We start from the raw sequence: 13,204 nt of genomic DNA on the forward strand, positions 1-13,204 counted from the left end.
TGTGCAGCTCTTGCACCCTTTTTTACCAGGAGCAAAAAAGATTAGTTAGCAATCTCTGTTGCAACGTGAACGACGCTATGCAATCGAATAGTATTAAAAGATTTCGACATTTACGTATAATGAGAGGAATATTTATAGCATAGTAAACAATTGTGTCTCTCATTGTAGCTGCCGAAATGAATCCGAACCTATTTCAACATTCTCTCATGTTATTGACATATATTGTTAATTCTGGATATGTTTAGATTCTGATGAATATTCCTGAAATCATCTTGCTTACCAACAAAGCCTCTACGAAATAATGACTTCAGGAGGTATCAATGAGCCAACGAAAGAAGAATTACATCTCTCTCATACCGAAGTTCTGTCAGAAGTATCAAAATAAACTCAGCGATTGATATCAATAAAATAAATTATTTTTCGCGTTCGTTTGTGAGTTTAGCTTTGTACTGTACGTGCTACGTGGCATTTATTTTATTTATTATTAAGATTTTTATTCGGTGATTTTTCAAAAATGTTAAGAAGGACTTCTGGAAATGTCTGTGCCTTTTAGCCACAGCGGATGATCGAGCATTTTATTTAGAAACTAGGCAGCTATGATTGTGCTAAACATAATCTTAATTTAATGTAGTTTAGAGATCAATATCTATTCGACCTCTGAGGTGGCGCCACTGAACATTGCTTGATTTGATATACTTCAAAGTGTTTCTAAATTCTTACTTCTTCACTAATATGACAGTGAAGACTTTAGCAGCCCCTCGTATACAAATAACTTTACTAGAATGTAGTGACTCGAAAAGCTTTAAAAAGGTATATACCTTTTTCGAAAGGTTAAAAGCGGTGTCACTTCAAGCGGGCTTTAGTTACCTGACGAACCGTTACACTTCGTTTTAGTTTTTACTATATATAGTGCCTATTGTATTATGTTTTTCACTGAAGCAATCTTGAGACCAGGTGTGTAAAGGAATTCATCGTAGGAATATTTGCAATACATATAGGTTCTTTAAAATACTGAAGTCTATCATTCTTGCACTAACCACTCGACTCCCATTCGGTTCCGTCTTTCTTGCACCGTATTTCTAGGGTTTTTACCCTCTTCTTTGATTTTTTTATTGGCACCGTTAAACTAGTATTCTTTGTTACTAGCTAAGGGCTAGTACAGTGTGGTAATGTCGCAAATCAAAACTAGTCTCCGTAGAATAATAGGTAGCTTTATATACTGATACTTTAATTGTCACAGCTCCCAAAAAGCGTTTTTATCTCCGTTGCTAAATTCGCTTGTTTCACACCGATCTGCGGCAATCGAAACCTGGAGTGGTGTAACCGGCTATGCAACGTTATTAGATTCAAATCATCTTTTTGACCAAACACTAAATTCCCCCGACGTTTCTAGAAAAACGAGAGAAACTCCTGGCGTATTTCGCTTCAGGAGATTCGGCCTATAACTAGGTCATAGTAAAAGTCCCTGCTTTGTGTGCTGGCATGTGTCCTTGAGAAAATCGTTTGGAAAAGGAACCTCGCTCCTTCAACAGCTGTCAGGTCGTACAAAACAAACCCTAACACCTTCCTTCGCACGATGTGGAATACATTGGTTCGACTGTAGTCAAGGGTTACACGAGACGTTGGTGGCAGTATTATGTTTGCGCTCACTGGTTGTGTAACCCTGGTTGATAATAATACAAAATATCTAACGATATTGTTTTTGTAAATGCTGAATCACTCTTACTAACTAACGAAGCAAATTCCTTCTAAGGAGTTTGTTAAACTGTTAGTAACAAACTAGTGATTATGGGTAGGACCCGCGTTCGAAAAGTTTATAAATTGTTTGTTTTACCTCTAAATGACGAATCAAGACCAGTTGTTATTATCACTGTTAAGTTGCAATATCAGGTCACTCAATTGATGCCAACTCCACCAAATCATTTTTCTAATAGGCAGACAAATAGACTAAGTGGCTAAACCTTATATAGAAACAACTCTGATAAGTGATAAATGTGTATGTAAAAACAAAGCTATATTGACTGTAGAATGAAACTCGAACAATGTTAACTAGGCCAATACTAGGTTCATTTTGTTCAAGTGTTCAGGCCGCTGTCTTCGTTATCCGAAGAAATTTGCATTTCAAATGAGTTTGAGAAAGAACGAAAAGGTTTTGTCCAGGTCAGGTCGAGTCGCAGAATCGACCATGCCATAAGATGTCAATTACATTGGTGCCAAGCTAATGAACTATAGAACTACGTAACAATTAAGTTATCAGTTAGTTATTTCCTACATGGCAGGTGTGTCAATATGTCAAAATATATGAAAAGCATGTCAAATTTTGTTCATTACATATATATATTTCGCAAATTCAGGAATTTTTAAACCTGAACATCTATGTTATTGAGCTCCGTATATGTTTTAGGCATTACTTAGTATGAAGAAGTGCCGGATACCACTTTCGCCATAGACTATAAGTTCGATATAAAGAAAAATGATTGATGTGAAATCATGGACGTTGTAATAAATGGAATCGCCCCTTCTACATACTTCAGCGAATCAATACGGACAAAGCAAGAACGTTCTTGACATCAACTGCCATCTACATGAAATATTAGATTTACCGGGGCCACTGGACACTTGAACATTGTCCGATTGGATGGAGGCGTTTCTGACGTCGTTGGTCTTCCCTTTGACAACGAGGGACAATGGAACCGCTATGCCAACTACAAAGTGATCTAAAGCTAGAATACGTACACTATTTTTTACCTTTGAGACGCGTCTGTCCCGTACAATCTTACGTTAGTCTCACTGATCCGTTCAGTCGTTTTCCTCACATTAATACCCGAGATGTGTGTGCGCGTGCGTGCGTGCGTGCGTGTCTGCGCGTGTGTACTACATACGCCTAAGTCTGTATATTTATTCGTATAAGACTAATATAGAGAATGAAGCTTTTATTGAACCTGCCAAATCGCTTTATTACTCGATCTGGTAAAAAAAACGCACCATGTAAAGTACTATCAGTAGAGTTAAGCTTGAACGTTGCCTTAATCTGCCGACTGGCTTTCCTGCGTTGACGATATTGTGAGACCTCTTGTGGCGTATCTAACTAGTCTGAATGTTCGCTTAATGATGATGACGACAGTCCTTTGTACTGCTACACCGCCTTGGAACGAAAAAGGCATCATATATAATATATGTGTCAGGGGAGTTTTGTCTCAATTTTTGAATTTTTTATAGAATTATCTATCTGTCTGTCTACCTAGTAGATCGCCGGCTACAGTCTGTTCATCCATCACTCTGATGCAAGGGTTGCTATCGCATCATCTGACGTGTGCTGAAGACCTGCTCAGACCAGTTAGCTTGTCCACAGCTAGTCAATCCGATATATGAACTAATCTGAAGAGCGGTATGTACATAGGTACGCACGGTTTTCGTCATCGATTCATTTAAATACAATAGAATGTATATATGCCAACAGAAACATCTGTCGCGGGGTGCCGTATGTTTCGATTACAGCTTTTGTAAGTCGCAAAGAACATCATTTTCTGAAACTCCTTTCATGTATTTGCCGTGAATTTTTTTTTGTAGTAAACCAAACATGGTAGATACAAAAAATCTAGTGCTAGGCTCATAAAAAATTCAATGGCACAAAAGCATAGCAGTCCAAAAATGACCAACCGTTAGGATGTGCCCTAGGCGGCCTAATCTAAAATGGTTTCTTATTGATCACTTTAACATACTGTCGAGTTCTTTCAACCTAACCTTATTGCAGATTTTCTATATCTGGGCTAACAGTACTGCGTGTATAGATTGATCAATATTTAGGGGTAGTCTTATCGGTGAAAGATAATGCTAATAAATAATAATGATTAAAAATATTCGAAAACTTTGTATTTGAAGCCTGCTTGTTTTCAAAGCAAAATACGCAATTAATTCCATTTATCAAAAACTTCTGATTTTGGACATTTTCTGTAATTCAAACGTTTCGACCATATGGTACTTAGTTGATAAATATGTTGATGCGAAGTCAAAAAATGCAACAAATAGAATGAGGAAACAAAATAAGTACACAGGGTGTCGATATTTAAAGGAAGTTCGAACGGGGAAGCAGATATACTCATTATGTGTGTTAAATAAGGTCGTAGACTGGCCTTCGGCAGCCGATCGAATAGTTAATTTATACGCACAGATGCGATAGAGTAAAATTTGTTTGGAAGATTTAGAATTGTAACAAGGTGTAAACGGTTGCGATACGACAGTTGGAATCAGACGAGTGAGATATTCTCATAGAAAAGCTGGATCATTTTAGTAACGAAATGAATGCAGCACGCAGGTAACAAGTCATTGAGACAGAGTAACCGCACTAACATGGCGGAATCACTGAAATATGAAAAATTAAAAAAATGGCTGAAATAGAATTACTGCAACCGCAGAGCTGCGACAGGATAATGGAATAGGTCTCAGGGGAATTTTCAAAGGCACTGGTGTGCAGTCAAGCCATAATTGGCGTGATGTTCCGCATAACTCCAAACGCATACGTTTATATGAACGTAGGCTTATCAGCTAACCGTCCCGAGTTAATAAAATTGTTAAAACTTCAGTTTGAGGCTTATTATTGCTATAGTGTAGAAGTAATGGCTATAGGTTACGTTGACAAAAATACTCACTTCAAGAGGATAATCGGAGAGTCGGATCAGGGTAAGGGGATTACAGAGACAATTAACTCAGTGAATCAGGGAGACAAAGTTACCGTCTACAACGGGACATTATATTGGTTTTAACACAAGTTAACTTCGTTAATCCTCTAACATGCTGATGAAGTAACTGTACTATAGGATTATTGAAGTGTTCGCTGATAATTTAGTAGGACAATGGCGGGCATGAAACGGGCTAGATATTTGCCACGCAGTAATGATTTATTATACGTCAGCTATAATATTCGTAAGAGCGAGTACGGCATTAATGAATCGAATTAATTAAACAGCGGCAAACTATGCGCGGGCCGAACCCCACGGATAGCTTCCCAAAAAACCAGTCTATTCAACTTGTATTGTGTGTAGATCTTTAATGCATAAGTATCGCCAACGACGAGCGCGCGTCCAATAGCGACATATCCAAAACAATGTGTCTGTTACAATCAGAAAAATACTGTCTTCCTTTGTTTGGTACAACCGTTACATAAAATTGAATATATTGTAAAGCATGCTGTTAAGATACAGAAGAACATAAGCACAAGTTTCTTCTCACTTTGTTCTGAATTTGTCCAGTCCAAATATCACGTTCTTATTTAATGCAAAATGATGTGTACTATCAAAGAGATACAATATACGGCCGTATTATTATTGTTGTTGTTATTATTGCTGACATTGATGTGATTTGTTTCGACTATGGCCACGAGTATTATTACTATTACAATATTTATTTTGTTTTTATTTCGATTACTGAAAAGCCGACAATATTTGGCTGTACCTTAAACAATAACATAACGTCTATAGAATTACTATATAAAAAAACTAGTAAATATTGCTAGCATTATTTTAAATACGAAACGCTAGTTAACACAAGGCCACGCTAAGGAAGAAAGCTTTTGGCTAGCAGAAACTAGAGAGGCCATATGTACAAATGATAGCTATTGCTGCTAATGAAATGACAACCGACCAAAAGCAGCCTAAGGTTCCTTTAAATACATTTTCAATGACTTTTTCATGTCGTTGTCTCGCTTCATTGAGCACTGGCTTTTGGCAAGTTTTGACACAAATAAAGGGCTTGCCATGAGACCGAGAAATAACCTGGAGGGGCTTCCGCGCCTTTAAGGCTATCTGCTCTCGGATACAATGAGTGACATTTAAATACTGAGAAACTTTACATGCTTTTAAATGGTTTTGTACTATAAAAGCTTTGTCAGGCGACCGAGATTCATTCAAGATGGTCCATTCCGGATTTGGTGTTACGTTCTGCTTTTTTTCCACGGTAAGTCCAAGTAAAATCAAGATGTCATTCCTGGAGACGACGACCATTTCACTCGACCGTACGCGATCTACTATTGCTTTATTGTAGGAAGAAGTACAATTCAGTAAAGAATTGCTCCTCGATGGCTGAAGTTGCTCTTCACAGATTCGTGGCGATGTGCTGACTGCCAGCATGCAACCATCGTTTTCATTTGACACACCGGTACGGAGTTGATGGGAGGCCGCAAGAAGGCAAAGTGTCTTTTCCTCAGACACCAATCGATTAGTCTCACTGTTAACGTCATCACCAGTTGTAAAAAGTTGAGAGAACGACTCAAAGCTGACATCTAAAGATGTTTGTAGCTGAGAGTTTACAAACAGCGGAGTGCTGCTCCGCCGATAGGCCTCATATGAGATCTCCTCCTAAAGGATAGAATGCATAAGACAATTTAGATACAAGGTAAATTAATACGAATAGGTAAATAAATACGAAAACTAATGTCTGTTTAACTTCTGTAATATTTCGCATACATTGCAGCTAAGAGTAGCGGTCACCTTTACGAAGCAGCTTGCGAGTTTTTTTTGCAATGCTGGCATTTTAAATTCGAGAAGAATCTTTAGCATTTTTGTTAGAAATGTTCAGTTAACCGATTTTTCGAGTGAAACCGTGTACTGTAATATATTAGAACGACAAAATAGGAATTTTTTCAATTATTAAATCAACCAAAGCGAAGCAATCAGCCTGACAGGCCGAAATCAGCCTCTTTTATAACCTAACTTGTTTAAATGCGCGGAAAGAGTCCATGAAGAGATGTTCGTTGGTGCTCTCATTGAGGTACAGGACACTGAATAGTTCACCAGGAAAGGAAGTACTCAAATCACTTCCATACGTCGTATCCAACGTTGGCGATGAGCTAAAAAGCGTACGTATAAGGCGTTTATTCGCATACAATCATAGCCTTTTTGTGTGTTAACGAAACAGTACGATAGTGTTTTAATTTGAGCTCGTTTATCGATTCAAAGTTTAACTCGAACGTTATGGGCTGCCAAGCAGAAAAGATCCAGTATAACTGTTGTTCAACGCTCTACAAACAAGAGCTAAAATTGAAGATAAAATCGATGCAAATAAGTGATCGTATAATACCGAAACGTATGCACATTTTCTTCAAAACGCGAGTTACTGTGAAAGGGCGACGTCAGGCACATCTTATTAACAGATACAGAACTTGCACTTGGTCCTTATTTTAGATCGCTCAATTTGAAACATAGCATAATAAACCCTATCCTCTCAAAGTTTTTCCTCACCGGCTTTGTTCTCTCAACTCTAGTCAAAATATATACCGCTATTATTTATGATTTTCAGTTATTCAGATAATAATGTATTTATCCCGTTAATGTAGAAGTCTGAGATACGAGAGCTGATGACGTCTTGAAACATAATGTCGACACGTTGATGGGATTTTCATAATTATCCTGTCAAGACGTTGTCAAAATTTTGTTTAATTTGATTAGACATCTAACGAGTGTGTGGTTTTACGGAGAATCTTAGGCTATAACTCTTGAATTTTTGCTAGTAACGTTGTTGCAAGGTGGAGGTCGGCCGTTGTCACGTAACAGCGATGGCTTTGTCCCTGATCTTCGCTACTCAATATGGTGTTTTTCCAGTATCTCCACTAATTATTGATAGTACAGCCGTTGCAGAGCTCTTGAAGCTGTAGAGGGTAGAATCTGCACTATACCACCAAACAGGTACCATACACTTTTGCAGCTGTAGATTGCGACTGTCCCCAATTATCGTGTAGAATTTATTTGTTACGAAAAGTTATAGCTCGTTTCAAGAATGGGTCGGTGTTATAAAAGCAAAACGAAGCAAACGTCTTTGTTTAAATTTTTACTCAGATGAGGTCGAACCTATTTGTCCAGCTTGTTTGCCCCATTAGTTAGACCTAATTGTACAGTTGAGCTATTTTTAGGTAAACCAAGCCCGAGCTCTAGCACCCGTACACTTCGAGGTGGGCCGTTGTCCGCCGCAGCTCTCAACCCTTCGTTGTTTGCCTTCACAAGGGTTTTTCACAAAAATCATCTTCAAGTTAAAATTTTTTTCCCGAAACTTTGTCAACCAACGGTTCACGATGTTTCCAAGGGTAAAACTTTCACCAAACAATGACGAGCTATTTTCGCCGCTTCAAGTTCCAAGATGGAACACATATTTGTAAACCACCCGAATTTTACACAGCTCAGTACGATCCGTTCGCTAAAAAAGCGCGAATGATGATGACCCGAGTAAACGGTCTTCTTTTTTTTTGTTGTCGAAGAGTGTAAATTCGTGTCGGATTTGAACAGAAGTGTTATAAATGTTGCACTGTTATAAAACAACTTCACCATAAAGACGAAATCAATATTTCTTACATTGCCCAGTAAATGACCTCATACTAATTATATTCACAATATTGTAACTGGCTGCCTTTGATTCATGAGTACTTACCAGTCGTGCAGCGATGTCTCCTGAACATCCTTTCGATATTTGCTTACCGCATTTATCGGGGTGATGGCAAAATAGCATTCAAGACAGTTTGGAGAGTTCAAGATACTGAAATGCAAATGTTTCCATTAACAAAAAAAATATGACAATTAACAGATTTAGCTAACATTGTAAATGCGAACATAGTCTAAATGGGACAAATTGTGCCATAGATCAACTAGAGCCATTACCAAATAAATCCTCCGAGGGTTTTTAGCGGCCGGCTGCAACGATCACAGCGGAAACAGATGTTATGCCATCTAAATCCGAAGATAGTTACCACCGTAGATTCTTGCTCATCCAGAACTTCTCTACTACAATACGGACACTGTGAAGATGCTTTTGTATTGATGACGCCACCTGCGTACATCATTGAATTCCCTTGGAAGCCCTGTAAAGCTTTAGGAAAAATATCAAGTAACTTTAAGCGCATCTGCCAGTAAACGCGACCGTAACTCCCATGAAAAAATATCACCAGTCGAAGGGAGACCTGACCATTTTAGATCTCCAAATAAGTTCTACTAAATTATGATCACGCCTTTGAAATCGGCATTTTAGATACGTTGTAAAATTGAATCACAAATCGTTCAACAGTACAAAGACGACAACTCCAAAAAAACTCACAGCCGAGTGATATCTTTAATAATTCAGATTGAACAGAAAATATAGGAATATATGCATACGGTCGCGTATAATCGCATGGATAACGTTCAACTTTTGCTGATTGACGCAATTGCGTGATGAACTGATTGCCTAAAAACTTAAACCAAATTATATACATATATATATGTACACGATGAGTGAGTTCTTTTAATTGTTAAAGGGTCTTCATTTTGTAAAAGTACCAACAGAGACACAAAAAAAGAGTGAATTTTGCTATGTATAGGAATAGTATTAGAGGACCCCTGTTACGATATGTTGCATATTTATGTGCACCCTTATTGTAGTATTTTGTGTCCCCTCTACTATTCACACAGATTTGGAATAAAAACCATTCAACTGCCAGAAGGCTTTTGACTCAATCTGCATATGCATGCATGCATGCATGCATGGATGTATGTATGCACTACGAGCCAAGGCTGAACGAAAGTTGCGTTTGTGTTAAACTTCCATTAAAATAGTGTAATTTTCTATCGTAAAATCTATCTTCTTTTCAGAGTTGGATCCGATGAGCTAATAATGATGTCGTTTTTCTGCCCGTTTTGAAAAAAGACAGCAGTTCTACCACCAGCCTGCTGTCAAAGGGCGATGTGGTATATCAAGTTTCATTATCGGCAATTTTTTACATACTACCTGTATTACTTGTCTTCAGGTGGCGATTCTTCTTTTTGTCAAGAGGCGCTTGTGTTACGCGTTTAGAAGGCACAGTGGGAAACGTCCACGGCGCCCAACTGTCTTCAGTTCTATCGAATGAGGAGGTTTTTTGCTGTATCCCGCTTAACTGTCGATCTCGAAGAGCACGCCACAGCGGAAGTGGTTCCGAAAACACCTTCGAACTATACATGGTGATGATGTACTACACAAATTCGCTGATTGATTTTCGCTCGTGATGGCCAGGAGCATCGCCCTTTCTCGAAGGACAACTTCTCGTTTACGACTTTAGCGTGTCCTTGGGGCTGTGTCTTAAGTTATCACTTTTCTAGAAAAACGGCTCGAATTATCGTTTTTAAGAGATCATAGTACATGCCATATTAGAATGACATTAACACCACACGAAGCTTGCCTAGTGAGATAAACCTGCTCAAGTGTCGTCTGCAATTTGTTGACATAAACCATTTGTCGATATGTCGGTTAATCGTGCACTGGCCAAGCACATGGCGTGGGCGTGAGTTCATTTTCCGCGAAAAACGTTTTTGCGTTGCTGATCTCATCACATTCGCACCTGAATCCAACGGGCCCTTCAACGATATGACAAATTAATTAAAAATATTCCCTGCCTTCATTTGTAATAACATTTCATGTTTCAAATTTCAAGCTATAGCTGTTACGTCTGTTACTGCCTCTGAACAATCTACAGGATCCAATTAAAAAACCTTCAGCCCCAGGGTTGTTAGCATGTAGAAATGCTCCCGCAGACTTCGTCGGTTAATTCGTATCGTATATGAACACAGAGGTTAATAGAAGGGTGCTCGAAAGGCTAGGTAACAGTTCGAGAACCCGGTAACATTATAAATGGACGCGAGAGCACAGTAATTAAAATGCGAGAATATAAGTGGACTGAGAAAAAATTGGAATGTTATCGATTTTGTGTGTTTAATTACAATTTTACCAAAGAAGCACGCTGAATAGCAAACCACGATTTGTTCTCAAGTTGAAACACATCTGTGCGCAAGAATTAAACCTGCGCAGTGCTACAGTATAAGTATGTATTTGCCACAGAGTATCCCGGCTGCCGGCAAAGTGAGGAGGTCGAAGCTATCACACCTAAGTGATCAGGTATGTTATTAAAGGTCCTTGCGCACCTACCAAAAAATCATTCTCTAAAAACTAACTCTTTCTGGAGCACGGCTCGTTCTCACTAGAATCACAGTTGCCTGGAATCATCTCGTTACCTATAATACTCTGTAATTTCTTGTTACATATGTGACCGCTGCGAGCATTCGCGTAACTATTTGCAGAGTTGACAATACTCACGTATATTATAAAATCTTTAAAACCAACAAGGGGCGATAATAGTCAATCGTTAAACAAAGTTTCAGACCCTGCGCCAAGTTGTCGCTGGCCAGCAGTGGTAGCCACCATACACCTCGCCTTCAAATTGATTTTCTTCCGTCTCATCACACCGCACGCATGAAGGAAGTAACCAAATGAAATTCTGCTCGGCTACCACCAGACTATTGGAGGGCCCCTACTCCCTATTCGAAGTCAAAGCAGGCGTACAACGAGCTTAGAGCGGCGCTGCGCGGCGTTCGTTGCGTTGAGTCAGCCGACACACGGAACTCACGAGGGGCTCGTGTCGCGCGAGAAAAGCTCAAGGACGAGACACCGCGGAGCCTGACGTCGCGACCCGAGCAGTGGCAATGGTAACACGAATTGAGCCATATGTCCAACAACACCCGGATGACAAGGCAGAATATCGAAAGTCAAATCAATAACGTACCAGAATCCAACTAATGAGTTAATGATTGTGCATATGTGTCTGCGTGATTGGAACTCGATAAATATCGACTATACTACAATAGCAATAGAAAAATATCGAAAATAGGACACCTACGTACACGGGCACGCAAAGGCTCTGCTTGATAGCCGCCCAAAGTAATACGTTTGGTTTTTAATGTCAAATAATGGCCGCCGTGCAGGCTGCACCGTGAAAATTCGGTTCCGTATTAAACAAGTTTTCAAATCACACGTGTTAGCCAGCTAATACACGATTGCAATACGAGTAACAACAAACTGAAATCTAGCTATTAAAAATAAGCTTGTCGTATAAACCACTTGTAGTACTGATAATAGCATCTGTAATATTGAAGGAAATATATTTAGGTTAAGACCTATAATGGTCGACATTTATCTGGGCTGATATGGAGAATAAACTCGAGCTGAATCGTACTGGCCTCAGCCAAGAAGTTCATCTATTGATGATACAGACGTTAAGTTGCTCTTACATAGTTTAATTTAGACATCCTTATTTTTTTTTTGTCTTTGTTTTTTTTTAGTATTCTCATAAAGTTAACACCCTCATTAGTTCTATTTTGACTACTAGACTTTATGTAAATCAGGCACCAGCATTAGTATGTATACGACGAATGCCGTAGGTAAAGATCCCACGTTTATAGTTAGTGGTAAATAAGGTAGGTGACAAGATTAATGTAATTTATTTAAATGGCTTATTTAAGCGAAACGGAACGAGGTTACATTCTACCCTGAATGAGCTTTCGTGCAAGTATCGAAATTTAATTTTATTACTAAGCGCCAACGAAGTCTATTTTTCACTCTCCAATTTGGCTTTGTTTTTACGATTCGACCTCCGTTAGGCAATGTTCTGACATGTTATAGACCTTGTGCAAGATCTAGTCGATAGACTTCTATTTGACCTCCGACATCTATTTCCTAGCCACATCCTCTATTTCTTAAAAACATCTGTTCTCAAGGGCCCTTTGTCGATCTGATCATACACGATCTGCTTCATTTTCTTCAGTTGGTCATCGTTAGGCTTAGGATCTGAAGGAGGAATTCGTTTGAGAAGCAGCTTTTCAATTTTTGCTTCATTGCCGCTTCATCGGCCGTGGTCAGGGAAATCAAAACTAGAACACTGGCACAAGTCACCTTCATCATGGCTGACAGCTTGCACCGTCCCTTTAATACGAGCCGTTTATATAAGAAGAAGTTACAACAGGCGTAACGAATCGCGAGATTTTGTCCATGATACAGATGTTCGACAACGTTTGCGGAGAGCTGACGTGTGGTATGGTTCATGTTTAAAGACTCTTTCTGCTATTCTCTTTGTTTTTAGCTGTGTAGAGGCATCTTCTATTTTTTAAAAAATCTTATAACGCTTACTTAACGCTGGTTCTACGAGCGTGCTCTATTCTACACATGATCCTCTATTCTATAGTGGTTTTCCATAGTTTGTATATCCTTCCTTTCCGACTCAAAGTGTGTCTAGTTTAAATGCCGTCTTGAACAACAGGCTTCACGTGTTGCGAAGCGCGGGGGCAAGTGCGCCTCTAACTTATTTTCGATAAACATTCTCGTCTTCTGAATTCTGTCTTTGAATCGCTCGAACGCTTTAAGCATAATAACTTAGTTTATA

The 13,204-nt window shown here is 38.9% G+C and overlaps 1 protein-coding gene and 1 long non-coding RNA gene across 4 annotated transcripts; one reads left to right on the forward strand and one right to left on the reverse strand.

The window, feature by feature from the left end:
- Positions 1 to 4,841: 4,841 nt before the first annotated feature.
- On the reverse strand, positions 4,842 to 10,199 carry LOC111272445 (uncharacterized). Of its 3 annotated transcripts, none has more exons than XM_022853898.2 (5): positions 9,745 to 10,199; positions 8,643 to 8,850; positions 8,416 to 8,520; positions 6,709 to 6,844; positions 4,842 to 6,353 (listed from the first exon to the last, which is right to left on the reverse strand). In XM_022853898.2, the coding sequence occupies exons 1-5, from the start codon at positions 9,953 to 9,955 to the stop codon at positions 5,574 to 5,576; spliced, it is 1,440 nt and encodes a 479-aa protein (XP_022709633.1). In that variant the 5' UTR covers positions 9,956 to 10,199; the 3' UTR covers positions 4,842 to 5,573. The 3 variants fall into 3 exon arrangements, with proteins under 3 accessions (XP_022709633.1, XP_022709632.1, XP_022709634.1); XM_022853897.2 differs by having other exon boundaries at positions 9,742 to 10,199; XM_022853899.2 differs by having other exon boundaries at positions 8,643 to 8,842; positions 9,745 to 9,835.
- Positions 10,200 to 10,281: 82 nt separating this feature from the next.
- Positions 10,282 to 12,035, forward strand: LOC111272446 (uncharacterized). Its single transcript, XR_002687516.2, has 2 exons — positions 10,282 to 10,887; positions 11,145 to 12,035. It is a non-coding gene; the product is annotated as an uncharacterized LOC111272446 (long non-coding RNA).
- The last annotated feature ends 1,169 nt before the right edge of the window (positions 12,036 to 13,204 follow it).

The sequence above is a fragment of the Varroa jacobsoni genome, unplaced genomic scaffold, assembly GCF_002532875.2.
Source record: "Varroa jacobsoni isolate VJ856 unplaced genomic scaffold, vjacob_1.0 contig02284, whole genome shotgun sequence".
Classification (NCBI taxonomy): domain Eukaryota; kingdom Metazoa; phylum Arthropoda; class Arachnida; order Mesostigmata; family Varroidae; genus Varroa; species Varroa jacobsoni.

Coding starts and splice junctions, on each gene's coding strand:
- LOC111272445 (XM_022853897.2), bottom strand. CDS start 9,955: ATGTATAGTTCGAAGGTGTTTTCGGAACCACTTCCGCTGTGGCGTGCT. Junction 8,851..9,741: donor GAAGACAAGTAATACAGGTA/GTATGTAAAAAA, acceptor TTTTTCCTAAAG/CTTTACAGGGCTTCCAAGGG. Junction 8,521..8,642: donor ACCCTCGGAGGATTTATTTG/GTAATGGCTCTA, acceptor TTTGCATTTCAG/TATCTTGAACTCTCCAAACT.